Raw genomic sequence first — 26,708 nt, 5'->3', positions numbered from 1 at the left:
TGGTTACCTCTTTCTTAACAATTGTATGGACGGTAATAGAGCTCTCAAAGAAAACACAGGAATGGTCGGAGAGCGCAACATCAGTCACCACAAGCTTAGAGATATTCAGACCCTTTGATACAATTAAGTCCAGGGTGTGCCCCTTATTGTGCGTCGGACCCTTGACATGCTGAGTCAGTCCAAAATTGTCGATAACACAAAACAGTTCTTTAGCCCCTCTGTCCTCAGGGTTGTCAACATGGATATTAAAATCGCCAACAATGATTAAACGGTCAAAGTCAATACACACTATAGACAACAACTCGGTAAAATCATCAAAAAAGCTTGCACAGTATTTGGGTGGTCTATAGATGTTTAGGAAAAGAGCTCGAAAGGAGCATTTCAACTGAAGGGCCACATATTCAAAAGAAGCAAAGTTTCCATACATAGTCTGCTTGCATTGAAATAAGTCATTAAACAAAATAGCTAGTCCACCCCCTTTCTTATGTAGTCTTGCCTGACTCATAGAATTAAAGTTGGGAGGAGTTGATTCTATAAGAACAGCTGTGCTGTTGTTTTGGTCTTTTGTTTCAGTTAAAAACATAAAATCCAGGTTGTCCTTGGTGATAAAATCATTGATTAAAAATGATTTACCTGCTAAAGACCTGACATTTAATAAAGCCAGTTTAAAGGTGGGGTAGGTAAGTTTGAGAAACCGGCTCGAGATCGCTAGAATTTGAAAATACACAACCGGAGAAAATCTGCCACTTCCTTATAGAGCTCCTCCTCCAACACACACGAACGCGCACATGACCAATGAGGGCACGAGATAAGTTTGTGCACAGATGGAAGGCTGACAGGCAGGTAGGCCATCCAGTTATTTTAGCCGGGCCGGCTAAAAGGATTGGTCGTACTTTTTACAGTACTACGGCTTCCACAGATGATATTTTTGTATGGATTTTTTGTCAAAGCACTTAAGATATTCATTGCTATCGGGATGTTAAGAGCATTCCATGGAATATAACAAAAAGTGTATCTCGAGCCGGTTTCTCAAACTTACCTACCCCACCTTTAAGTGTGCTTGACATACCACCACTTTGACTGTTAACGACAGAATGTGGAGCACGTGGAATCACTGCAAAATGTGATACATTACATACATTCAGACGGATGCCCTTGGATCCTCTGTTCTCAGTCCGAGTCGCCAGCCTGTGTAAGCAGGCCACAACACAAATGGGACGCTGCACTAGAAGCCTCTGGTCGTTGGGTGGCGCCAGAGAGCGAGACGGCAGGCGTGGAAACAGTGGCCTTGGACGACACCGCCGCAGAGGGGGGTGTGTCAATGTGGCGCTGCAAAAGTCAGGGAGAGGTCTGAACAGCGTGATGCATGTCAGCCGCTAGCATGCGGCTACCCAACCTGCTGGGGTGGATTCCATCAGTGCCGAAGAGGGCGGGTCGGTCCCAAAATAGATTGAAATTGTCAATAAAACCAAAATTGGCAGCTCTGCAGGTGGATTGGATCCAAGTGTGGAGGCTGACCTAGTGAAACGCCCTGCTCCGCGGCCTAGCGTTGGGATCGGACCTGAGATAAAAACCGATTTTTCACAGCTCCGTAAAAGAATAAAAAGTTTCTTAAAATCCTTTTTTGTCAGCTCCGACTGCTGGCGGAGAAAGAGACTTTCTTATTAATTCATTTAAGTTAATGATGTTTGTAGAATAACTCACAATTTATCATTTGAATTATAATACCCTGAAAAGGCAGGAATGTGACTGAGTTATTATTATTATTAGAAATATGCAATGAGCCATACAAAATGTTTGTGATTTTGTTTGCATGTGAACTAACATTTGTTTGTCCTCTGTGTTTTGAAGGTTTTCAACCTGATGAGAATCTGATGAAAAGTGTCTTATAAATAACTGCTGAGCAGAAAATAAAGACAAAAGAAAGAATCTGAGTTGTCCAAGCGTCCTCTGTTGCCCTCCAGCCTCTCAAGTTTGGGCAAAACACTGAATACAGGCCAAAACCAGGAAGAACTTGACAGGAATAGTTTAATATTTACGTGAAATCAAATCTACTGATATGAATCTATTTTAAATGCAGGACACATTGAAAACGCAAAATAAATGATAATGCATATTTCTTTTTAGCCTTCCCTGATATGTAATATAAGGAAAAGCAAGAGAACATTTATTTCGGTTGGTCAAGGACATGCAATGGAAAGAGTAGGGTATTCAGATAATTAAATCATGTTTAATACTACTCTTCTGATACCCTATGAATTCAAAGGCTTTCATGTAATATGCACAGCAGCTACATTGAAGAAATGGCAATGAGAATCTTAAGTCCCGAGCTCCTCCAACAATGCAACATAGTTATACAAGACATAAAACAAGTGCAAGAAGAAACAGTGATCAAATAGTGCAGATTATGTTGCAGATCAATGTGCAAGTAATGCAGATGAAGTAAACTATATGTCATAAGAATAAATAATGACAATAAGCCAAATAATGCAGAGAATGTTGTAAGTGACCAAGTAAATGCAAGAGTCTTTATACATGTAAATAGAATAAGACATACAGAACAGAATGTAAAATTAAGTATTGTAAAGTGAAATAAAATTAAATACTGTTTATTGCAGTGATAACTCATTTTGATAAATAAATTGTGTGATGCAAACAGATAAATACTTTAGGTTATGGCCTTGATACAGATGTCAGATGTTTCTTTATTTTTTGTAAATACTGCAGCACAATCATTTGGTAAGGCACTATGATTTTGCAGTGTCATTTCAGTTTCATTCTTATTTCATTTCTTATTTTAATTACATTTGATAGGATTGAGTCCTTGACAAACCATTAACTATATGTTTTAATGCATTCTTATCAACATCTTTACTGTTAAGGCTAGGAGATCAAGATGAATATACATATGTCCAACAAGTTTAATATAGGACAGATCCACCATGAAGCAGAGGGAAATGCCCTGTGTCATATGAATCTGACTGATATGAAAACAGCACGGCATGTGGTCATATAACCCTTCAACGCCCTCCAGAGGAGGAGGGCAGCATTACATCATTCATTCCTGCTGGCTGAAAATAGTTAAGTTTCGGTTTCCAATCATCAGAAATGATACCGAGCCTTCCTACTGCAGTGAACGCAGCAGCTGCTCAGAGCTGCAGTTGCTGTCTGGTTGGTCTGGTTCAGCTGGGAGCAGGACAACAGGAAGAGGGTGAACAATAATGGAGCCGGAGCTAGAGTTAGAAATATTAAAGTTTATCTGCGCTAATCAGGGATCAGTGAACACTGAGGAGCTGCTGTGTAACCTCGGCTCAGGCGACGCTACGGCTGACATCATCACTAACCGAGAGAAGTTCGCCTTCTGTAGTCCGTTCGGTCAGTCGAAGGTGGTGGCGCGGACCTGGCTGAGGCTGTGTCTCTTGAAGGACTGTCCGGGCGCGTGCACTGGGCTGCACCTGTGTAAAAAGTTCCTCCTTACCGGATCCTGTCCGTTCACCCGCACGAGGTAAACACAGTCGACCGGGTGTGTCATATGACTGCTGGGCAGACACTTGGAGAGGCCTGCACCCCCACAGACATGTCTCAGTGTTTTTAATTGTTGATTTCCTAAATAACATTATTTCCCAGTGTTGTTAAAGCGATTTAACTAACAGAGAAACGACCACAGGGTTGTTCAGGGTTATTATTAATGTGATGTCTTCGCATGATTTAATTACCTGTTTTTAAAGGCCTGGAGGCACGTGGTGCGTTCAGGTACTCTTCGCTTTTTTCCCCCTTCTTCCCTTTATTCAAGAATAGTCAATTGATATCAAGTTAGAATACTGAAACTTAAGTCTTATCTGAGATTTTGTGAAAATAGCTTATAAGGTTAATGATATGTCTACAAGCTAAATATGGTGCGTAGCTAATTCCTTCTGCAGTTTAGTTTAGCTCAAGTTTTTTCAGGGGGGAATAAGCTAGCTAGCTATTTTCTGAGGCAACCAAATCCATGTTCCAGCACTTCTAAAGAGCAATAATTGCAGCTTATCTATACTTTAATAAAGTAACATTAAAGATCAAGTGTTTAGATGTATTGGCAATCTATAGGGAATGGGAAGCGCCGTGCATTCTGGGCAGGGGCGTAGCACAAAACTCCGGGCCCTACTGTATACGTAAACTGTCTCTGTGGGCCCCCTTCTTGATCCATGTCTCTCATGCATTTTATGAAATGTATTTACAAATGATCGAGCCAACAACTGTACACATTGATCTGAAGCGGTTATTAGGGTAGTCACTAATGAACTAAAGTAGAACTAAAGTATAATGGCGCGTTTCCACTACAGCGCGCAGCCCGGTTTAAGAGGGCTGTGACGTCAGCGGCCCGTCTTTGGTTGCGTTTCCACTTGGCCTAGTACCGGCCGGCGGGTCCTAATTCACAGTTTTTCTGGCCTCATAAAATCGTGGGTCCAGGGCCAGAGACAACGAGGCTGAGTCGGGCTGAGTATGCTAAACTAGAGAGAGCGTCGCTGGCAAGGGGGCTACAACTACAACAAGATGGACATATTTGACCGTGATTTAATTGTAATACACGTTTCAAAATGATGCCGAAGTAACAACATACTGATACCGGTTAGTAAAAACCATGATTTAATGCTTTGTCAAGTCTGCAGACAGACGGCAGGGGAAAAACCTTTTAAAATGCTTGTTTTCTAAATGGAGATTGGCTAAGCTAACGCAGTATATGCTCCGACCGTCCACACTCACAACAACGGCCTATACAGACATAAATAAAGCAGCGACTGTATTCACCATGACACAGGCAGTCTGTGGTTTGTACTTGTTTAACTTTTGTCTAGTTTCTGAACATATATGAGGAGCTGTGAGCTCTGAGTGCTAACAGCCAACGGCTGTGTTGTTTTTCTGGGGTCCTCTGAAGATCACGTCACGGCTCCGCCTACACTGCGTTACTATAGATACTGCCCCAGTTCCTAAACTGTAATGGAAATGCGCCATAAAGTGAGCCAGTCCTAACGAGGCCCAGCCATACCGAGCGGGGCCGAGCGAGGCCGTGTAGTGGAAACGCGCCATTAGTAGTAATAATAGAAGTAGGCCTAATAATAATCTGTGCACATGTTGACCCTCTTTCCTCAACATACTGTAGCTTACAATTACTTTACTATGGTTACATGAGGTTTGCTTGGAGTATCATGCTTAAGGGAACATTATCCATGTTTATTTAAGTATTTCTCATTCCCATGGTATAAGACAAAACTAAACACCATCTTAGTTTTCTAACCACTACATTGAGAAAGTGCTTACTATACTGCATAATAAAAGACAACTCAACAAGACTTCACTAGTCATGTTTATTTGCATAAACAACAACACACAAAACATCAGAAAGCATATAGGCAAAAAAGTATTAATTAAAACTTTAGAAAGCTGAACAAACAAAAGTTCTGCTTTGGATAATATGATTGATCTTGAAGTTATTGAACAAATATGAAGAATGTCTTACTTCAAACTTGAATGTATGTTATGGAACTGATGCTGACAGTCATGATATTGTAGTTCATTCCCCAGTAAATGCCCAGTGACGGGTCTTCTTGTTGGCAAAATCATTAGCTGACAAGCTTCTTCTTTGAATTATCAGAGCAAGCCCCTCAGGAAGTGTGCCAGTCGCTGAAGCAAATGTTCGTAGTGGCCAAACGGTGGAATTACATGCCATGGGGCCCAAAAATACTTTTTCTCATTGAACTACATTGGGAAAGAGACGTCCGTAAATCTTATGTTTTTTGAGGTAAATCAACTTTCCAGTACGGACACTTGAATAGCCCTTATTTATATAATTAAATCCTAAAAGTTGTAAAATGTGCTAAAAGCCGAAACCAGAGTGTTGTTTTCCCTCCTTCCCGCAGCGGCTGGGAAGCTGGGCTTAATGATAACGAGACGAATCGTAGTGCGGGGGAAGAATAAACAATTTTCCTCCTTTTGTGAGGGGTGAGAGGGGCCCCACACAGCTTTCACCATTTGTTTTTGGATACATAATTCAGTCAGTCAACCGATTTTATTGAGCTAGTTTCATTTTAGTTATGACACTATCTACTAAAAAAAAATTGCAAACAAAAAAAACCTTCTAATTCCATGCCTGTTCAAGGGCCCTCCCCCCATCTGGGCCCTGGGTAGTCAGTCCCACTTGTCCCCCCACTACGACGCCCCTGATTCTGGGGCCATCAATATCAGCATTTCCGAGTCATCTGTCAGCTGTTTTGCATCCGAAATGAATAAAGTATGCGTGATATATATATATAATAGCCCTTACCAAGAGAAGCTCTGAACAGAAACATGAATATGTACGTATACCGCGATATTTCCTGTTATAAATCCTATTCCCAGAGTAGTGGTTTTTGTTACAGTAGTTCAGCAGACGGCTGACATCAACACATTCAGCATCTCTTGCTGTTAGTTTAAAAGAATAAAAGGAAATCCCATGGTCCTTTTTTTGTTCTGTTCGTTGGTCATAGGAGAGACTGTTCCAGGGCCGGTTCCGGGCTAGAGCCCGATTTAGGTCTGATTTTTCCTGTTTCCATCGCAGCGGAGCCGGCTCTAAGCACCGAAAACCGGTACTTAGCTGGCCCCACTCGGCTGCCCGGTAAGAACCAATACTTCATCCTTACGTCGGAGGGGGGCGAGATTAACCTCAGCAATAACAGTTAATGGCGAGTACGGCAAATAAAACTAGAACGCGACCACACACTTGTAAAAAAAACACACTTTATAAAGTAAGGCAACACTAACCAGGCCTAGTGTGATTCTGTTTATTTTTACCTTACTTTAATGACCATTTTTTATTTTTTTATTTGATATACCCTTAATCGTCCCACAGAGGGGAAATTTACATTCTGCATTTTACCCATCCTTGTGGTAGTTGTAGTGGGCTGCCATTATATACGGAGCCCAGGGAGCAGTGTAGGGAACAGTGCCTTGCTCAGGGACACCTCTTGTAACACTTGGGCTTTCGGGGACTTGAACCGGTGACCTTCCGGTTCCCAAGCCAAGTCCCTATGGACTGTACCACCACCAACCATCCGTTTGCTGTTATTGATCATTGGGAAGAGCAGGCAGACGTTTTCCTGTTGTTTTGTATTATAGCAGCTATCGGATGGAATCAATACATGGGCTGCACAGGTTGTCATGTCCGACTATCACAAGTAGAATCATAAAGAAAAATACACCGGCAAAAATGGCTGTAGAAAAACAGGTGATATTTTGTCAGATAGTGGATATAATGTCAATTTAATGTGAACTCTGACCCTTCTGCGCTAGTCAGACAATGCAACAATAATATGTCCTTTTGGTCTAATTAAATGCATTGTTACATTTTTATTATTTTCCATAACAAATCTATATTTAATATTTAAACAAAAAAATGTAACTGAAAGGTGTATTGTGTTTTTTGATGACAGGACTGGATGCAGATTCTCCCATTGCCTGGACTCTTTCCACAATGCAGCGAAGCTGACTGAGCATGGTCTGGAGAGCCTGAGCCGGAGTGAGCTGTGCACCCTGCTGCTGCAGAGCGACACCAGGCTCCTGCCTCAGGTACGTCCAGGGGCGGACTGGCCATCTGGAGTTCTGGACAATCACAGAACGGCCGGCACGGCCCATTTTGTTTTTTAAATATCATCATTTGTGTTGCGCTGACAGGCGACAGAGGTCCACAGTTTCCCCGCAGCGAGGCTCCCCCCCCCCCCCCCCCCCCCCCCCCCCCCCCGTTCATGAGTCGAATCATCCATTTAAAAAAACAAATAAGTCAGTATACACTGCTTTATGTTTAGTATCAAGCAGAGGGAGTGTTCGCTAAAATAATTCACAACACAAGCCCCTCCCAACAAGCGGGAGGGCGCAGCGAGCAATAAGTCCACAGTCCCAGGAAGTGACAAAGTCCAGATAAAGGCTGTTATAATCCCCCCCCACCCGGCCCTCCCAAGCCCATCTTCCAACGCTGCATTAGGAAATGCAATGGCCGGGGAAAATCAGCATCGTGGAGGAATCCACGTCAACTGACCACTGAGCTGAAAAAAGAAAATAACTAATTGTAAATGATTCATAATGAAAGGCCAAATCCGATTTGAATAAAAAGGAACAGAATCAGGTTCAACCCTAACATCAAGCTAATTCTGGATCAGCTTTCTATAGACTTACATTTGATCCTTAATATTAAAATAATTAAATATATTGTTATTGTTTTACAGCATTTGTCCTTGAATATTTTTCTTTGCATGTTTGTAACCATGTTTGTAATCATGCAACCTTTCCTCCTTACACCAGATATGTCATAATTACAACAATGGTGGTGGGCGGCTGGGCCTGTGTCAAGAGGGCGATAATTGCACAAGATTGCACATCTGCGAGAAGTACCTGAACAGCGTCTGCAGCTGCATCAAGAACCATGATTTTAACGCTCCACAGCCACAAAAGAGCCTGTCTGACAGAGGTGTGCCGGACCAACTCTTTCCCTCGTTGATGTCTGTCTATGCCAACCTGCTGGCTCTGAAGTACGCCGACAGACAGGGCGACCCTGATGCCAGAGGCTCCGATGGTCTGATTCCACCACAGAGAGAGAGGCAAAGAGGGAGAGGGAGAGCTGGTTTCCGGGGCAACCCAGGCAACCGAGGCAACATGGGCAACCGAGGCAACAGAGGAAACATGGGCAACCGGGGCAACAGGGGCTTCAGGGGGAACAGAGGCAACCGGGGCAACAGAGGAAATCAAGGCAACCAGCCAACCCGTTCCACTGATGAAGTCTTTGCTGACTTAGATCTGTACACCGAAGATGGCCTGAGCGAAGATCGGAGACCTACCTCCCCGTACGTCTCTGCTGCTGCCAACGACACCGATGCCAGCAGCGACGATGGAAAGAGCAGAAAGCCAAATCTGAATAAAACCTCAGCCGCTGTCCGAGGGAGAGGCGGTGACAGTGGCAACCATCAACCGCTGAACAGGAGCCGGGCTACTGCTGACCCTGAGTCAGTGAACGACGACGCAAACAGTGAGGATGGAGCCAGAAGAAGACCGAGGCCTGTCAGAGGTAAACTACGCCCGCTTTCATTGAGTGTTTTTGAAAGAGCTGTGTGAAATGGAACGGCTTTATAACGCACCTCTGTCTGTTTCCTTTAGATAAAACTGAGATATGCATGTTCTTCATCAAAGGACACTGTAAACATGAGGGTGAGTAATCATTGATACATCATAGAGCATTATCAGAAACAGTAATAATTATACTGATTATTATGAAAATGTCAGAAATGGACTCTGTATCCTCAATTACCCACAAAACCACATTTTGTAACTATTATTTACATAGGCTATAATGTTAATTAATGCAATTTATGCTAATTGTGCAAATTGCCCAACATATGCAGGTTAGCGTTCAGCAGTTTCTATGTGCTGGAGACCCGTACTATACATTTCTAACACAAAACTCTGGGGTACTTAAGATTTCCAGATTCACAATAGGACTGTGAGCTGAACTAGACTAACTCTGTAACATGACCACCTATTCTGACAGTGTTGTGTCAGCTATTTGAAATAAACATGAGCAAATCCTGCTGGAAATGCACGTATTTCTTTCTTTCTTTTGTTGTACTAACGGAAATTGTGATTATACATTTTTGTATTACTTTATATTGCACTGACTAAAGTAAGGCTATTATTTATATGTTCACTTTTAAACCTGCAACACTCAAAAACATTGTTCCCAGAGATGTTAAAACCTTCATTTTGAAAGAGTTTTGGTTTGACTGGTTTGAGCCTTTAGCTTTTAAGTTGTGGCGTCTTGTGTGAGGAAATAACACAATGTGAGGAAGTACAGTTATGGTTACAGAACAATTACTCTATCTTGATATATACTGTTACCATGATACGAAAAAATCAAAGAGTTAAACATTATTTTGGCCATATTGCCCAACCCTTGACCATGTCTTCTCAGACGAGCGATGTTATAAAGCCCACAACAAGATGCCGTACAGCTGGCAGGTGCTGCTGGATGATCAGTGGACGGCCCTGCCTAATAATGAGACCATTGAGAAGGACTACTGTGACCCAAAGAACACGTACAGGTACTCTCCACTGACATCAATGGTTTCTGTCGTTTTAGGAGATGTTATTCCGTGGTGTAAATGAATTAAATCGTAGAAATTAAATGATTATTTTGCTGTTTCCAGTAGCAGCAACCTGCCTGTAGACTTCGACACGATGACCCAAGGAGCGAACAAAGTACGCCGACTCTCCACCTCAAACTCTCTGGTGGATGTCAGCTTCCTCCACACCACTGAGTGGGTTTGGTATTGGGAGGATGAGCATGCATCCTGGACCATGTACGCTTCACGTGTGAGTAACTGGAGTCCTTTTTAGTTTGACATAGAGGTTATAATTCAGACATACGTTTCTGACAGGAATTTAAATACTGTGACATCAGAACACATTGCAGCTGTCGATTGACACGAAGTGATGAGCTTTACATTTGTTATTTCTGTTAAAGATCCTCTTATCAGTATGTTTACAGAAATTCGGCCTGTTTTGTTTTTCCATATGGAAAATATTCTACAATAAGGATGTTCAGTCTCCCCAGCCAGCAACATTAGATAGCAGCCAATCGAGGTGTAAATGATGTGATAATTACATGTGGCAGGTCAAAGGTTAAAGTCAGTACTCTGTCATAAGAACCCTGTGAACATAGGAACAGTTCCTCATAGATAACAGTGAGTTAGCAAACAGAGGAAAAAGGAAGCCAATGGTTAACTGAAGATATGCATACTGACAACATGCCTCTGAAAGCTAAGCTAGTAAAGCTGATATGGGCAAAGAATTGCCACTTTACCTCTATTTCAGTGACATTTTGCAAGCGTACAACAACCCTTTCCAATACAAATATTAAAACAGCAACACAACATAATTCACAAATTAAAAGCCAGTCTGAAGAGGTGTATTTTGGTCAGTGTTTTGAAGGTGGGGGGGGGTCGGTGCAGTCTCTGATGTGTTGTGGAAGGGAGTTCCAGAGGGTGGGGGCAGCGATGGAGAAGGCTCTGTCCCCCCAGGTTCGGTGCTTGGTTCGTGTGGGGATAGAAAGGAGGTTGGCTTCTGATGAGCGAAGGCTGCGGGAAGGGGTGTGGTGGTGGATCAGGTCGGTGAGGTAGGGGGGGGCCTGGTTGTTGAGAACTTTGTGTGTTCAGTGTTTCCCCTAGGATGGAGTCATAGCAGCGGTGCTAAGGCACGTGGGCCCAGCACAATGTGAGCGCGGAGCGCGTGGAATTTTTTAGTGTGTGCGCGTGCCAAGTGCGCCCCGCCAACTTGTTTCTATGTGTCTGCCAGCACAAGAAAGGCTCTTGAGGCCTAGTACTAGGGCCGGTTCTAGCCAATTTGCTGCCCTAGGCGAGATTTTAGGCGAGATATTATATATAAAGAATAAATGAAAAATCTCTACAAAAGACAAATACACTACAAAAACAGAAACTTATTGACATAGGTAATAGACGTCAAAATGGCTTCAAATGTATTCAGTATTGTATGAACATGTTTGAATTGGGGGGTGGACGTCACATCCTCTAGGGGGGTCCGGGGGTCTGCCCCCCCGGGAAGATATTTTTGAACATTTTAAAGTAAAATGCTTCTATCTGGTGCACTTTGAGCACACAATTACTAGAGACCTGATCTAGGGGGTACAACTCTAAAACACCCATATGAAAAAGATCGGTTTACATTTTAATAATCAATAAGTATGTGAACATAACCAATAATCTACCATAGCCAATAACAAATAAATGTAACTTATTTTATTTTTGTTGTTCATATCTTATTTTACCTAGTTAACATTTATTTATGCATATTTTTGTATCTCTCCAACCTTAAACGATATTTTTGGTTTACTGTCCTATAGTATACATTGGAATGATTTCAAACCTGTTTTTATTGATCCTAATAATTATAAAGGAGTGCCTTGGAAATATGTGTTTACATAATTTGTAAACACATATTTGTTTGAGACCCACTGAGATAACTTGGATCTAAATACTCAGAGAGTCCTTTACCTCACTGAGCCTCTCAGTCTGACAGGAGAGCTCTCCTCCACCCTGGTTGTAGAAACATCTACTTCTTATATCCGTTAGCGCAGCTAGCACCAGATTCTAATAACAACAGCACCGGTGCGCTCCCTCGCTCTCTCGCTCCCACGCTCGCACTTTGGCTGTGAGCTGCAGGCGCCTGATAAGCCAACATCCCCCACTTTCATCACTTACAGCGCCCATCGTACAGGGCAAATGAAAAGTGTAACCGGGGTGAAAAGGGTGTTACATTTACTTAATTATGAATGTTGTTACATCAAGGCCAAAAATTAGGATGAGCGCCAACGGTCAAAAATGTTTTTTCCCCTCCCAGAGCTACCAGCGCAGCGCCCCCCAGCCCTAGGCGACCGCCTATGCCAAAAATCGGCCCTGCCAGTACATACAGTGGCAATGTCTCAAGATTTAGCAAAAATACACCTTTATTGAACATACAGTAACACAAATACTACAAATCCACATAACAAACAATCAAAAATGAAAAAGGGTCGCCACTTATTATTATTTTAATAAAAAATAAAAATAAAAAAAAATGTTGGGTACCTGGCTGGCTAGCAGTGGCGCGCATATTTCAGCAGCGGTGCTGCGCTGCCGCTATTTGTATATAGGGGAAACACTGGTGTTAGAAGGATTTTGAAGTGTATTCGTTGACGGACAGGGAGCCAGTGCAGGTTTTGAAGGACGGGGGTGATGTGGTCTCTGGAGCGGGTTTGGGTGAGGAGGCGGGCAGCGCAGTTCTGGATATATTGCAGTTGATTTAGAATGTTGGATGATGAGCCATACAGGATGCTGTTACAGTAGTCCAGTCTTGAAGTAATGCGTGGATGAGGGTTTCAGCAGCTGGGAAGGAGAGTGAAGGGCGGAGGTGGGCAATGTTTTTTAGGTGGAAGAAGGCGGTCCTGGTGATATGGTTTATGTGTTTATTGAATTTGAGCTGGCTGTCAAAAATGACTCCAAGGTTGCGAATGTGAGGAGAGGGGGTTGGAGTAGCGTTGACGAGGGTGAGGTTGAAGTTCTGGGTGGTGTTGGTGCGGGATGTGGGTCCGATTATGGTAATATCTGATTTGTCGTTGTTCAGTTAAAGGTAGTTTGTTTGCATCCAGGATTTAATTTCTGAGAGACAGTTGGTGAGTGTGGAGTGAGTTGTGGCAGTGATGGTTTTTGTGGAGATGTAGAGTTGGATGTCATCCGTGTAGCAGTGATACTGAAGGTTGTGGCGGCGGATGATTTTTAAAAGGGGGAGCATATAGAGCAGGGGTGGGGAACCTCCGGCCCCCGGCCCGCGAGACCATTTGCTACGGCCTTCGAGGTAATTTATAAACACACGCAAAAAATATTTTTTTTTAAGAAATCTAGACCGCCAACAAATTAAACAAGCGAGTGCCTGTTTTTCCTGGCCAAGGTCAGGGTCCTTGAACACAACACGAGCCTAACGTGTCATCACGTGGTATATGTCTCGTCTGACAGGGGTGTAGTTACGCCGGAGAGCACCAGAACGCCGCTCCGCCACTTCGAAAAATTGCAGTACCCATAAGGAGCCGTACACATGCCGCAGCTTTTGCGTGGCTGTGTTTTAGTTGAAAGCCCAGTGGCATCTGTTCATCTGTCATACTGATCATACAGTCAATAATGTTGTTGTTATTAGCATCTGGTTAGCTAGCTATGCTAACGAATATAAGAAGCTTCTACAACCAGTGAGGTAAAGGCACATCTTTATATGATCTTTATAAAAAAATAAGAGAATAAAGTAAACAGGTATAAAATACTATATGACAGTAAAAAAAAGTTGTTATTAATTAACAAGAATACAATTGGGGAGTGATTTGTAAAATATCCATAAAGAAAAAGAAATCTGCTTACAGTTCTGTTTAATATGGATGTTAAGAGATGTATCCATAGATCTCTTAATGTTGCTCTCAAAGTGCACCAGATTGATGCTTTTAACTTCAACATTTAAAAGAAAATCTTCCCGGGGGAGCATACCCCCCTTGAGGAGGTTAGGTCCCCCCCCCCCACTTAAATCATGTCCACATGGATAGGAAACTAAATACATTTGCACACATCTTGTGTCCATATATTTCTGTTTTGGTGGTCATGCCACAACCGTGCTCGTGCATGCATGCGCGAGTCATGGTAAGATATCTGGATTAAGAGGTTGCTTTTTCTTTGCACAGCATGAAAGAAAGGCCAAATTAATGGGCTGTGATTTTAGTTTTTTTAAGCAGAGGTCAATAATTTGTACGGCCCTCGGAGGATGTTGAAAAGATTGAAATGGCCCTTGAGAGGAAAAAGGTTCCCCACCCCTGATATAGAGGATGAATAGGAGGGGACCAAGCACCGAACCCTGGGGGACGCCTTGGGACAGAGGAGCAGCGGAGGAAGTGCAGTTATTGATATGGATGAACTTGTGTCTGTTGGTGAGGTAGGATTTCAGCCAGGAGAGTGCAGTGTTGGTGATGTTGAGTGAGGATTCCAGGCGGGACAGCAGGATGGTGACGAACGCTGCTGTGAGGTCGAGGTCGAGGAGGATGAGGATGTTGAGGTTGCCGGAGGAGAGGAGGAGGTCGTTAGTGATTCTGAGGAGGGCTGTTTCTGTGCTATGTTTTGTGCGGAATCCTGATTGAAAGGGTTCAAACAGGTTATTGGAGCTGAGGTGGGATTTTAGTTGGGAGGCTACAACACGTTAGAGTAGTTTTGGGGGAGATTCGAGATGGGCCGGAAGTTGGACATGATGTCAGGTGTGAGTTCAGGTATTTTCAGTATGGGTGTAACAGCAGCCAGTTTGAGTGAGGGGGGGACTGATCCAGAGCAGAGGGAGGAGTTAATGATTGTGGTTATGAGTTGGGAGATGGGAGGGAGGCATTCCCTGACAAATTGTATTGGTATGGGGTCCAGAGTGCAGGTGGAGTTCATTCCAGCCATGAGGGTGGACAGTTGCATTGGGGTCACAGGGGAGAACCGGGATAGGGGCTGTGAGGTGAAGGGGGGGAGCCAGGAGGGGAGATGGGGAGGGCTGCTGAGGAGGTCAGGTTTCTATAAATGCTGTCGATTTTGGATTGAAAGAACGAGAGGAAAGAATTGCACTGTGCGGTTGTGAAGGATGGGGTGGCGTTGTCACAGGGTTTAAGGAGTGTGCTGATGGTGGAGAACAGAGCCTTGGGGTTGCTGGAGCCGGAGTGTATCAGTTGTGAGTAGTAGGTGGACCGAACTGCTTTGAGTGCGTTATTGTACTGATGTAGGTAGTCGGTGTAGGCATGGAGATGAACTGTGGTTGAAGAGTGGTTATCTTGTGAAGGCGTTGCAGTTGGCGTTGTTGTGATTTCATTTGGCGGAGTTCGGGGGTGTACCAGGGAGCTGAATGTGTGAAAGAGACCAGTTTATTAAGACAGGAGGAGAGGGTGTTGTAGTAGTCCACCAGTTGACATGGATTGTCAGGCGGTGGGGAGGCAGGCAGACTCATGGTCTCTTCATGTGTTAACTACCTTCTTTGTCCTGTTTTTGGTTTATAGAAGACGTTCCTTGTTTCTCTTGAATAGCTTAGCTTGAAATGCTACCCTTCACATTAATTTAATTGTAATCTCTTGTTTTATGGCTCCACATGCAGCATATCTGAGGAAAGAGGTTAGCATAGCATAGATTGTAGCAACATGCTACAATTAACTTTCATGAACCCAAAACCAGCAGACTTGAATCCCTCCGATTGAGACCATAATCTCACGTTTGCAATGTTTACAGAGAGGTAATGAATCCAGTCAGAATTAGGGTCTGATATAATAGACTTATTTTTGTTAACAATGGAGTCGCCCCCTGCTGGCTGTTAGAATGAACGCAGATTTCAACATTTGCTTCACTTTTTACACTCTGAGGTTGGCCCTTGCTTGTAATACATCAAAGGTTTCTACTTCTCATGCTAAGCTAAGCTAACTGGCTGCTGGTACTACCTTTTATAGTTGGCAAGCAACCATGAGATTGGTGTCATTTAATTCTTAGAGAAAACGCAAACAAGTGATGTTCCCACACTGTTCTTTATGGCGCGTCTCCACTACAGCGCGGAGCACGGTTTAAGAGAGCTGTGACGTCAGCGGCCCGTCTTTGGTTGCGTTTCCACTTGGCCTAGTACCGGCCGGCGGGTCCTAATTCACAGTTTTTCTGGCCTCATAAAATCGTGGTTCTAGGGCCAGAGACAACGAGGCTGAGTCGGGCTGAGTATGCTAAACTAGAGAGAGCGTCGCTGGCAAGGGGGCTACAACTACAACAAGATGGACATATTTGACCGTGATTTAATTGTAATACACGTTTCAAAATGATGCCGAAGTAACAACATACTGATACCGGTTAGTAAAAACCATGAATTAATGCTTTGACAAGTCTGCAGACAGACGGCAGGCGAAAAACCTTTTAAAATGCGTGTTTTCTAAATGGAGATTGGCTAAGCTAACGCAGTATATGCTCCGACCGTCCACACTCACAACAACGGCCTATACAGACATAAATAAAGCAGCGACTGTATTCACCATGACACAGGCAGTCTGTGGTTTGTACTTGTTTAACTTTTGTCTAGTTTCTGAACATATATGAGGAGCTGTGAGCTCTGAGTGCTAACAGCTAGCGGCTGATGTTGTTTTTCTGTGGTTCGCATTGAAGATGACGTCACGGCTCCGCCTACACTGCGTTACTATAGATCAGGGGTCTCCAACCTTTCTTCATCTGAGAGCTACTTTCAAAAAATGAAAGTGGCCAAGAGCTACTTGCATCACATCGCTTACATTTATTCACATAGCCCTCATCAGTTGAATTAAGCTATACTTTTGTACACGTGTGAAATTGCAATACCTAAAGCTTATCAAAAATAAGGTCCAAGAAAACGAAGATTTCTCACATATTATTATGGCCCACATAATAAGTACATCACTGAACATTCACATAAGTGTCCTTAATCACCACCTTACAAGCATTTCACTCTTTTGTTAGTGAGATTAATGGCACTGCATACAGTCCACCATAGAGGTGTATGCTGGACCCACTTAGGTTCACTTAATAGAGTCATTTAAATGTTCATCAGTCGGTCTTGTTCTGTATTTAGATTTCATTCATGTCAGAAAAAGCTGCTTCACAAAGGTATGTAGAACAGAACCAAATAAAGCAGACATTTTCAGTGCTGCTTGGTGAATGTTCTTATAGTTTTCTGGGTCTACAAGGCTCCAGAAATGTTGTGAGTTTTGCTGAGACTTAAGCTGAACATTATTTTGGAGATCTCCACAGGATTGACACTGAACAGTTGTTCAGCCATCTTTTTCTTCTTCTTCTTCGTCTTGACATTAAATTATAAACCATAATAAATCAATTGTATAGGTCTAGCCTCCCTATATCTGTGTGTGAAAATGGTTCCATCCTCAAAAACAAAAAACTAATACTTCTGCAGTCTAGCTGCAGCTTCTAGCAACGGTCTTCTGTTAAAAAAAAGACACACATGACTTGAGTCTGAAAACAGCAGGAGTATTTACAATAGCATTATAAAAACAAAAATAGTGCATGTGGGTGCACACTTACATTCTCTGTCTTACTGTTACATAAATCCCATGAATGTATGAGATTAAGTTAGCTTCATCATATCTCAATCAGTGATTAAGTGAATAATAAAGTTTCTATCGGGTCACTATCAGCCTGTCACTCATTATTTTCAGGGAGGGGGGCGGGGTTTGGAGGAACGGAGAGGAGACGGTGATCGCGGAAGCTTTCCTCCTGCCTTCACAAACTTTACACAAGTATTTATCAACTGAAAATAGCAAGAGGACATTCATACTCCGCAATCCAAGACTTGATTAAATTCACCAAAAACCTGACATGACGATAACGAGTGTTTTTCAAAAAACACAAATCCCTCCCTGTGTGTCTCTGAGGCGCAGCGACAGGGCCTGATTCAGAGCGGGTCATTCTGCTGTTAGTTCTGGACTCGTGCTGGTGGAGAAAGCAGACTGCTCCGTGTGTGTTGTCGCTGTGCTGCTGTCACGTCTGTTCCTTGATCTCTGCGTCACCGACCATTTGATATTCGTGTGACAGAAAAAAATCTAAAATAAAAAAACGTTATTGTCCAGCCGCGGCCGAAAAATCAATAAGCAACCTTACTACGCTATAATCGATAATCGAGCGGCGAGCTACTGAAAAGCTGCCCGCGAGCTACCGGTAGCTCGCGATCGACGTGTTGGAGAGCCCTGCTATAGATACTACCCCAGTTCCTAAACTGTAATGGAAATGCGCCATAAAGTGAGCCAGTCCTAACGAGGCCTAGCCATACCGAGCGAGGCCGTGTAGTGGAAATGCGCCATTATAAACACCCCTATCTCCCTCCCCCCATTGCACCTCATAATGTAATTTGACTGACATTCACGTTGACAGTATATATTTGATCAATTGTTGTTGGCGATTAGGCAGTAGTCTCTTTGCATACCATACCATCCTGATTGGTCACCTACCCCTTCAGCAGAGTTGTGAGGAATGAACTGTTCTGTGTTTCAGTCTGGTGGGCACAGCGCAGCAGACACTGGCAGCGCTGAGCTGGAGCAGAAGTTTCTGGACAACGCCAAAGATGTGGTGGAGTTCAGCGCCGGCTCACAGGCATACTCCCTCAGTTTCCAGGGTAAACAAATATTGCGCAATGGAGTTTTTTGAATTTTCAAACTTTAAAGCAGTACAATAATCGTTTTACTGTTCCTCAGACTTGATCCAAACAAACAAGCAGTACGGCACAAAGAGGGTTGTGAAAAGACGGCCCCGGTTCGTCTCTGCAGCTGATGTTAGGGCAAAGAACACAAGGTGCGTTATCCAAAGTAAAATATGTTGGACCAACTTATGGAACATTGTTATTGAAACCACCATAAGATTAAACTAACCCTTATTCTTCTTTGCTTTATAACAACAGAAGGCCTCTCGCTCAACCAGGCACTGTACCGGATCACTGGGACAAGACACAGATTTCTCAAACAGGATACAAGGTATTCATAATGTTCAGCAACATCAATCATATTGGACTATATCAAATAATATGAAAAGTTCTCCTTGTAGGTCACAGGTCTTTGAAGGGTAAGGATCTGAGATGCAAGGACACAAAAACACCAACAAGTTTATTTCTAGTTACTTACACATGTCTATCTAATACTACAGGTACTACAGGCAATGGTGACTGGCCATAAAGAATACTTTCATACACATTTCATTTCAAACCTTTAGACACATAGATCCCCAGGTTACACCTTGTTTAATTCGAATCACACTAGAAATAGCAAGCTTCCAAGACAGCAACAAAACAGAAGTCAGAAAAAGCCAGTCTGGTTACTCAGATTAAATCGTATTTTGGTAAGTTTCATGCTGCATGCCCAAGGGATGCGTCCTGGCCAATCACTTATTATTTCACAGTTCTGTATGATAACGCCTTTATAGACCCCCATCTTGTTTACCTTGCTTCGTGGCTGTCATTTCTTTGGTGTACTATCACCTTTTACAAAGACCAAAATAAAATGGATTGTGATTATTTCCATAATCAAGCAGCCCTAGTGGGACTGATGTGAAGCCCCCCCCCCCTGCAGAGCCACAGGTCCCGTCCAACGTGCCCCCCCTCAAAAATCAGCTGACATGAACCACACCTGAGACAGCTCCCTCTGGTGGACAAACTGCTTCCTGTTAGTGTTGGAATTAAAGAGGCCATATCATGCTCATGTTCAGGTGTATATCAGTATGTAGTGTCTCTACTTTAAAGAGTCCTCTCCTGCTGATGTTCAGGTGTATATCAGTATGTAGTGTCTCTACTTTAAAGAGTCCTCTCCTGCTCATGTTCAGGTGTATATCAGTATGTAGTGTCTCTACTTTAAAGAGTCCTCTCCTGCTGATGTTCAGGTGTATATCAGTATGTAGTGTCTCTACTTTAAAGAGTCCTCTCCTGCTGATGTTCAGGTGTATATCAGTATGTAGTGTCTCTACTTTAAAGAGTCCTCTCCTGCTGATGTTCAGGTGTATATCAGTATGTAGTGTCTCTACTTTAAAGAGTCCTCTCCTGCTGATGTTCAGGTGTATATCAGTATGTAGTGTCTCTACTTTAAAGAGTCCTCTCCTGCTGATGTTCAGGTGTGTATCAGTATGTAGTGTCTCTACTTTAAAGAGTCCTCTCCTGCTGATGTTCAGGTGTATATCAATATGTAGTGTCTCTACTTTAAAGAGTCCTCTCCTGCTGATGTTCAGGTGTATATCAGTATGTAGTGTCTCTACTGCGACATGTCTCCATGCTTCAATGTTCAAAAAGCTCTTTATTTTTCTCAAACTGCCTGTGCTGCAGCACCTCTTTTCACCCTCTGTCTGAAACCAGAGCCCAGTCTGCTCTGATTGGTTAGCTGGCCGGCTCTGTTGTGATTAGTCAACCGCTTAGAGATGTCCCGCCCCTTAGCCTACCACATACAATAGGTTTTGTTAACAATTATTATACATTAAGTTTTGCATACCATGAACGGAACAAATAAAAATGAAATGAATCCATCAATTATTATTATTGTTATGATTGCTTTTATAACTTTAAATGACATTTTATACCTGGAAAAACAAATACAGGACCGAAAATAATACATAGAATACTATAATAAAAGAGATGGATAGGAGAGATGGACAAAATCATTTCAATGAGAAACTAAATCCCAGGTTTGAAGGGATTTATGTGGAGTGAAGTCCAGTGACAGGTGATAAAAGTGCGCGCACCAGAAGTAAAGGGCGTTGTTTATGATGACGCTGGAGTGAACGAGGACATCCCAACTCATACCTGAGGACTCCTAATGTGTTGGAGCGCTACACACTACACGAAAAAGAAAACCCCCAAAAGCATGATGGAGCCTCTTAAGATATACACGGGTGGTAACAAAACATTTCACGGTAAAATACTGAAACGTGCAAGCAAAGGTAGGACCCTCATTTTGGATGTTATAAACGAGAAGACCCATAAAAATGACGAGGCAAGAAAGAGAACAAAAAGGGTTGAGACACTGATAGGCTTAGCTATTTATTAGGATCCGGAGTAAATTTGACATTTACATTTTTGTATTGCCCATCAAGATAGCTCCTACTATACTGGTCTATACTGGTCTATGCACATTTTTGCCATAGGTAATAATCATTTATTTTCCCTTTGTGTTTACAGACAGTCTCCCTCCATCGCACCTCAGACGAATATTTGGAGATTGAAACCCTCTTCTGTAACACCATGAGAGGCTTTGACATCGTGAAAATAGAAAGGATTCAGAACAAAGCTCTTTGGGAAGCCTTTCAGTTGTACGTATATGATTTGAGAAGATTTGTGTTTGGCATCTGAACTTATTATCCAGCTGTGTGATTGTGTGTGTGATAGCTGGGTTTATCATTGTATGTGCTCTCTGGTTGTTAAAGCCAGGCATTATAAAGAAATAAAGACAGATGTGAGCGTTCCAGCTCACGATAGGGATACAAATTACGGATGAAAAAGGTCGGTTTGAAAAACAAGCAACGTTTATTTCAAACTCCTATCGTTTATTTCAAACTGAGGGCGTCAACACAAAAGGGGTTCACATAAACACCGGTCTGCTCCTCTATTTCCGGATGTGGCTTGGAGAGTGACGGTCCTCCTCTCAGGACCCAGTCTACTGCAAGAGCCCAGAACCAGGTTACCAGCATGCTTTTTACTGAGAGCCTAATTACCTGATTCTGATCAGCTGTCTGGTCTCCGGCTGAGCCACTCCCATCACTCCAGCATCCGGCGCTCCAACCACACCCCGCTGCCACAACAGATTTTCTGGTTGCAGTCGAATAATCCAAAAATCAGCTCCTATCGTCTATCCCTATCGTCTATCCCTTGACCTCTGAGTGAAACGTCACGGGGTTAAGGGATAGTGGATAGGAGAATTCAAAAGGATTTAGGAGAAGAGACTGCGGTACTTTAGAGAATCCGACTGCACTTTCACTATCCGACGTGTTTATGATGCGCAGCAGACGGTCATAAATGTGCGTCCTGCTGCTGTGGGGAAACTATGGAAACTACAGTTTTCTATACAGCGGACTACAACATGGATGTTATAATAAGAACGAGGGACTACTGTAAACTCATCTAGAGACTCTGCACCGTGCTCTGATGCTGTTGTTTTATGCTTTATGAACGGGGACAACAGAGAAACATATTCTTCATGACCAAAGATGGAATTGAAATAAAAAAGGAAAGTGAAACTTATGCTCGTCTCCCTCTCCCTCCGGTCCACATTAATACAAATGATCCCAATACGTATGATTGTATGAAAAGATCTTAAAATCAATACAAATGTATTTATTATAAACGTTAGTCCTTAACATCTATCACTGTGTATATCACCATTCAAACATCTTTTAAAAGTTGAACAAACCCCACACAGCTCAGTAAAGACTGTGAAATGTTGACTTTATTTGATCATTTCAGTAAAAACTAACGTTCATATTTCTCCTTTTGATTATAATACTGATGAACGTTCAAAACAAAGCACTTTGGCAACTTACCACATACGTTTTAAAATGCTTAATAATCACCGTAACTTTCATGATATAATTTGTCGGTTATAATCGGTTGTTTCCGTGAACGGCCGACTGTTGTGTGACGGCAAATGCTGCGGCCGCAAGGCATTGTGGGGCAGCATTTTCTCCTCTCCTTTCGGTGAGGGAGGTCCAGTGGTTCCTAAGCTAAAGGAGGTTATAAAGGAAGTTTGAAACCTCCTTTCCTTTCATCTCGAGAATTTGAACGGCACTTATCATGGCTGCCACTGAGGGACTTCCGGGTCATTTCACTCCGTTAGGAAGGTTCCTAAGCTAAATGGACTATTCGACTGCAACCTCTGTGTTTAGTGGTACAAAGAGTAACGACCTGTGTCCACATATAGCACATTCTTTCCACACCCCCAACGTTACTCAGTCTCGCTTTTTACGTTAGCATGCATTCCTCAATGTATCAACTAGATTTAAATTCAAAGTCTAACTTGTTTGTTTTTTTAATAAAGGAAGAACAAACAGATGAAGGACAACAACAACGGGCACAATGTGACAGAAAAGAAGCTTTTTCATGGCACTAAATCTGAATATGTAGCCGTCATCTGCCACAAAAACTTTGACTGGAGAGTGTGTGGAGTTAATGGAACTGCTTTTGGCCAAGGTGAGATGAAGAAGTAATCATTCCTGACTTGATAACATAACGTGCAGTTGTATTAAATAAAAAAGTGTTTGCTCTTAAGAGGATGGGAGTGTAACTTACAGTAGGTTATCCTAACATCCTACCATCACAGTCAACATGCAGACACATTTAAAGGCACAGACTATTTTTTACCCCATATCCCTTGTTATAGCTGTCCATTAGTTTTTGTTTTTGTTTTTGTCATTGGTTTGGTAGTACATTTAATATCATTATATAGAGAAACCGGTATACACAAGAGGATTAGGGTCACGCGTAAATAACGTTTTCTTTTTAATTCTGAGAAAAAGTTAATAAAGATACTAACATTTTGATTCTCTTCTCTGTCCAATCGTAGGCAGTTACTTTGCCCGGGACGCAAAATACTCCCACAGCTACACCGAGGACTCTCATGTAAAATCCATGTTCGTGTCGCGGGTGCTGGTGGGGGACTACACCAGAGGGAGCTCCAGCTACCGCAAACCTCCTTCCAAAGACGGGGGGGTCATCAACCTGTACGACAGCTGCGTCGACGATGAAATCAAGCCTTCAATCTTTGTTGTGTTCGATTCAAACCAGATCTACCCCGAGTACCTGCTGCAGTACAAGAGCACGCACCCACTGGTCTCTTTAGTTGCTGCTTCTGCACCAGCACCAGTACCAGCACCGACACCAGTACCAGCACCAATACGAGTACCAGCACAGATACTAGTACCAGCACTGACACCAGTACCAGCACCAAGACCAGCTCCCAAACCCAGTGTCACAAGTTATCAATCTAGCACATCAACATACCAAACCAGTACATCATCATACCGACCCAGTACATCATCATACCGACCCAGTACACCGTCATACCTAACCAGTACACCGTCATACCAACCCAGCACCTCCACAAACTACCCCTCAGTTAGCAGAACACCCAGATTTAGTCCATCTCCCCTACCCACCCCAGTTAACAGAACACCCAGATTTAGTCCATCTCCCCCACCCACCCCGAGCCCAAAGAAGTCGTCTAATTCCTGCGTCATTGCTTAAGGACAGGGATGAAGTGAGCACATGATGATAATATGGAGCTTAGTGTGTACAGAGTGCTGTGAGTCATTTGGGGAATAGATTAAATATAGTAATGACAGCCGAACAGCACCCTTCAGAGAACCTGGAAAACAGCTTTTCCCCATGTTTCCTGTCTAACTGAGTAATGGGTACATCAGTCTTTAACTGGTCTAGTGATGAGGGATGAACTAAAAGGCAGCCAGGTAACAGGCCGTCACTGTGTGCCACTGACATGCTCAGTTTTAAATGTGTGTCCGACACCTTTATAGTTGGAGTCATTGTATTGGAGTCAAGAAGCGTTGCTTATTGTTATCTTAAAGGTGGGGTTTGTAATTTTTGAGAAACCAGCTCGAGTGCGCTAGAATTTGAAAGTACACAACCGGAAAAAATCTGCCCCTTCCTTCAGACTTCAGAGCTCCTCCTCCAACACACACGAATGCACACATGACCAATGAGGGCACGAGATAAGTTTGTGCACAGATGGAAGGCTGACAGGCAGGTAGGCCATCCAGTTATTTTAGCCGGGCCGGCTCAGATGATTGGTCGTGCTTTTCACAGCGCCACGGCTTCCACAGATGACTTTTTTTAATGTATTTATTGTCAAAGCATTTCATATATTCATTGCTATCGGGATGTTAAGAGCATTCCATGGAATACAACAAAAAGTGTTTCTGAAATAAATTACATACCCCACCTTTAAAGCGAGTTATTGTCATGGCGGAATATAAATCTGATATTGACAATGTGCAATTGATTCACGACCTCTGAACAAGACTTCTCCGAGAGAGACACAATAAGCAAAGGTAAAATAAAATGTTGTTCCTCTCCTTTCTATAATGTTGTCAGACAGGTTTAGATAATAACAAAATATGATAACAATCTGAGACTGTCAGTGGCAAAAACACAGTCCTCTTTCATTCAGTAGTGTCACTAAAGTTATTGCTAACAAATAACACTAAAATGATTCATCAGAAAGGTAAACAAATGTTGCCTAAACTTAAGGGCAACTTGTTTTTGCATCTTAAGAAAAGGTAAATTATGGCGCATTTTCAACCTTAAAGGTGGGGTAGGTAATTCACTTATATTCCATGGAATGCTCTTAACATCCCGATAGCAATGAATACATTATATGCTTTGGCAATAAATATATACAAATATTTCATCTGTGGAAGCCGTGGCGCTGTAAAAAGCAAGTCCAATTATCTGCCTCGGCCCGGGGAAGATAATTGGATGGCCTACCTGCCTGTCAGCCTTCCATCTCATGCACAAACTTATCTCGTGCCCCCATTGGTCAAGTGCGCGTTTGTGTGTGTGTTGGAGGAGGGGCTCTGTAAGGAAGTCTTTGTTTCGGTTGTGTACTTTCAAATTCTAGCGCACTCGAGCTGGTTTCTCCATTCTTACCTACCCTACCTTTAACTGTAGGGCCAATATTAGGTGTTTGTTAATCGATTTTGTACCATTAAATCAATATAGAAGGAGGGCGGCGGCAAGATGACATAATTGCAGAGCAAATCAATCGTCAAATGAAAAAAACTTCTCAGCAAGATTTTAACATGGCCTTTTTGATTTTCCTGTTATTATTCGCCACTATTTTTTCTGTGTTTAAAACAAGCTTATGATTTGCATCTTACAGTACGTCATGCTTTTTTATTCATTAAGTCTGTTTCCATTGCACTTATTTAGGTAGGATCAACATTAATATATGTGAAATTAATCAGAAAAATGCTCAGGAAACGTTATACATCACAATAGCCTTTTCTCTCGTTGACTGTTATAATGAACAATATATCATACTGTATGTAGTCATTATTACAGCAGGGGGTCTGCTGCACGGACCCCTGCCAGTAGAGGGCCACACCATCTTTATTGGCATTCAAAAATAAGCCATAAAATGTAAAGCTTCTTACACTAAGTGCAAATTAGTTTTATAATGTGTAGCTACTTGTAGGTTTTGTGTGTAATTTGTCTTACTTCACAATTGCACTGCTTTTACTTTTGAAAAACTCTTTTGTGAGTTGAATAAATAAAAAAAACATGTCATATTTATGTCAACAGAAAGCCTATTTTGTGTGTGTGTGTGTGTGTGTGTGTGTGTGTGTGTGTGTGTGTGTGTGTGTGTGTGTGTGTGTGTGTGTGTGTGTGTGTGTGTGTGTGTGTGTGTGTGTGTGTGTGTGTGTGTGTGTGTGTGTGTGTGTGTGTGTGTGTGTGTGTGTGTGTGTGTGTGTGTGTGTGTCTGTCTGTCTTGGAGCTGCAGTCTCATAAGTGAATGGAAGCCACCAGCGGCCGGCTGAGGCTCTTAGTGAAATGAGGCAGCGCAGGAAAAATGATCAATACAGCTGCTGGTGCTTCCTGTGACATTA

General features: G+C 42.7%; 1 protein-coding gene across 2 annotated transcripts; it reads left to right on the top strand.

The window, feature by feature from the left end:
* The first annotated feature begins 3,106 nt into the window (after positions 1-3,106).
* si:ch73-252i11.1 (uncharacterized protein LOC553517 homolog) lies at positions 3,107-26,390 on the top strand. 2 transcript variants are annotated; one of them, XM_034135494.1, is made up of 13 exons: positions 3,107-3,505; positions 7,446-7,581; positions 8,311-8,692; positions 8,729-9,070; positions 9,160-9,210; positions 9,971-10,100; positions 10,206-10,371; positions 18,615-18,735; positions 18,815-18,911; positions 19,018-19,090; positions 21,274-21,404; positions 23,126-23,277; positions 23,651-26,390. In XM_034135494.1, the coding sequence occupies exons 1-13, from the start codon at positions 3,222-3,224 to the stop codon at positions 24,328-24,330; spliced, it is 2,745 nt and encodes a 914-aa protein (XP_033991385.1). In that variant the 5' UTR covers positions 3,107-3,221; the 3' UTR covers positions 24,331-26,390. The 2 variants fall into 2 exon arrangements, with proteins under 2 accessions (XP_033991385.1, XP_033991377.1); XM_034135486.1 differs by having other exon boundaries at positions 8,311-9,070.
* Positions 26,391-26,708: the final 318 nt, after the last annotated feature.

This window comes from Trematomus bernacchii, unplaced genomic scaffold (genome assembly GCF_902827165.1).
Source record: "Trematomus bernacchii unplaced genomic scaffold, fTreBer1.1, whole genome shotgun sequence".
NCBI classification, from domain to species: Eukaryota; Metazoa; Chordata; class Actinopteri; order Perciformes; family Nototheniidae; genus Trematomus; species Trematomus bernacchii.
The sequence above is the reverse complement of the archived record's forward strand: the minus strand, read 5'-3'. Positions and strand labels throughout refer to the sequence as shown.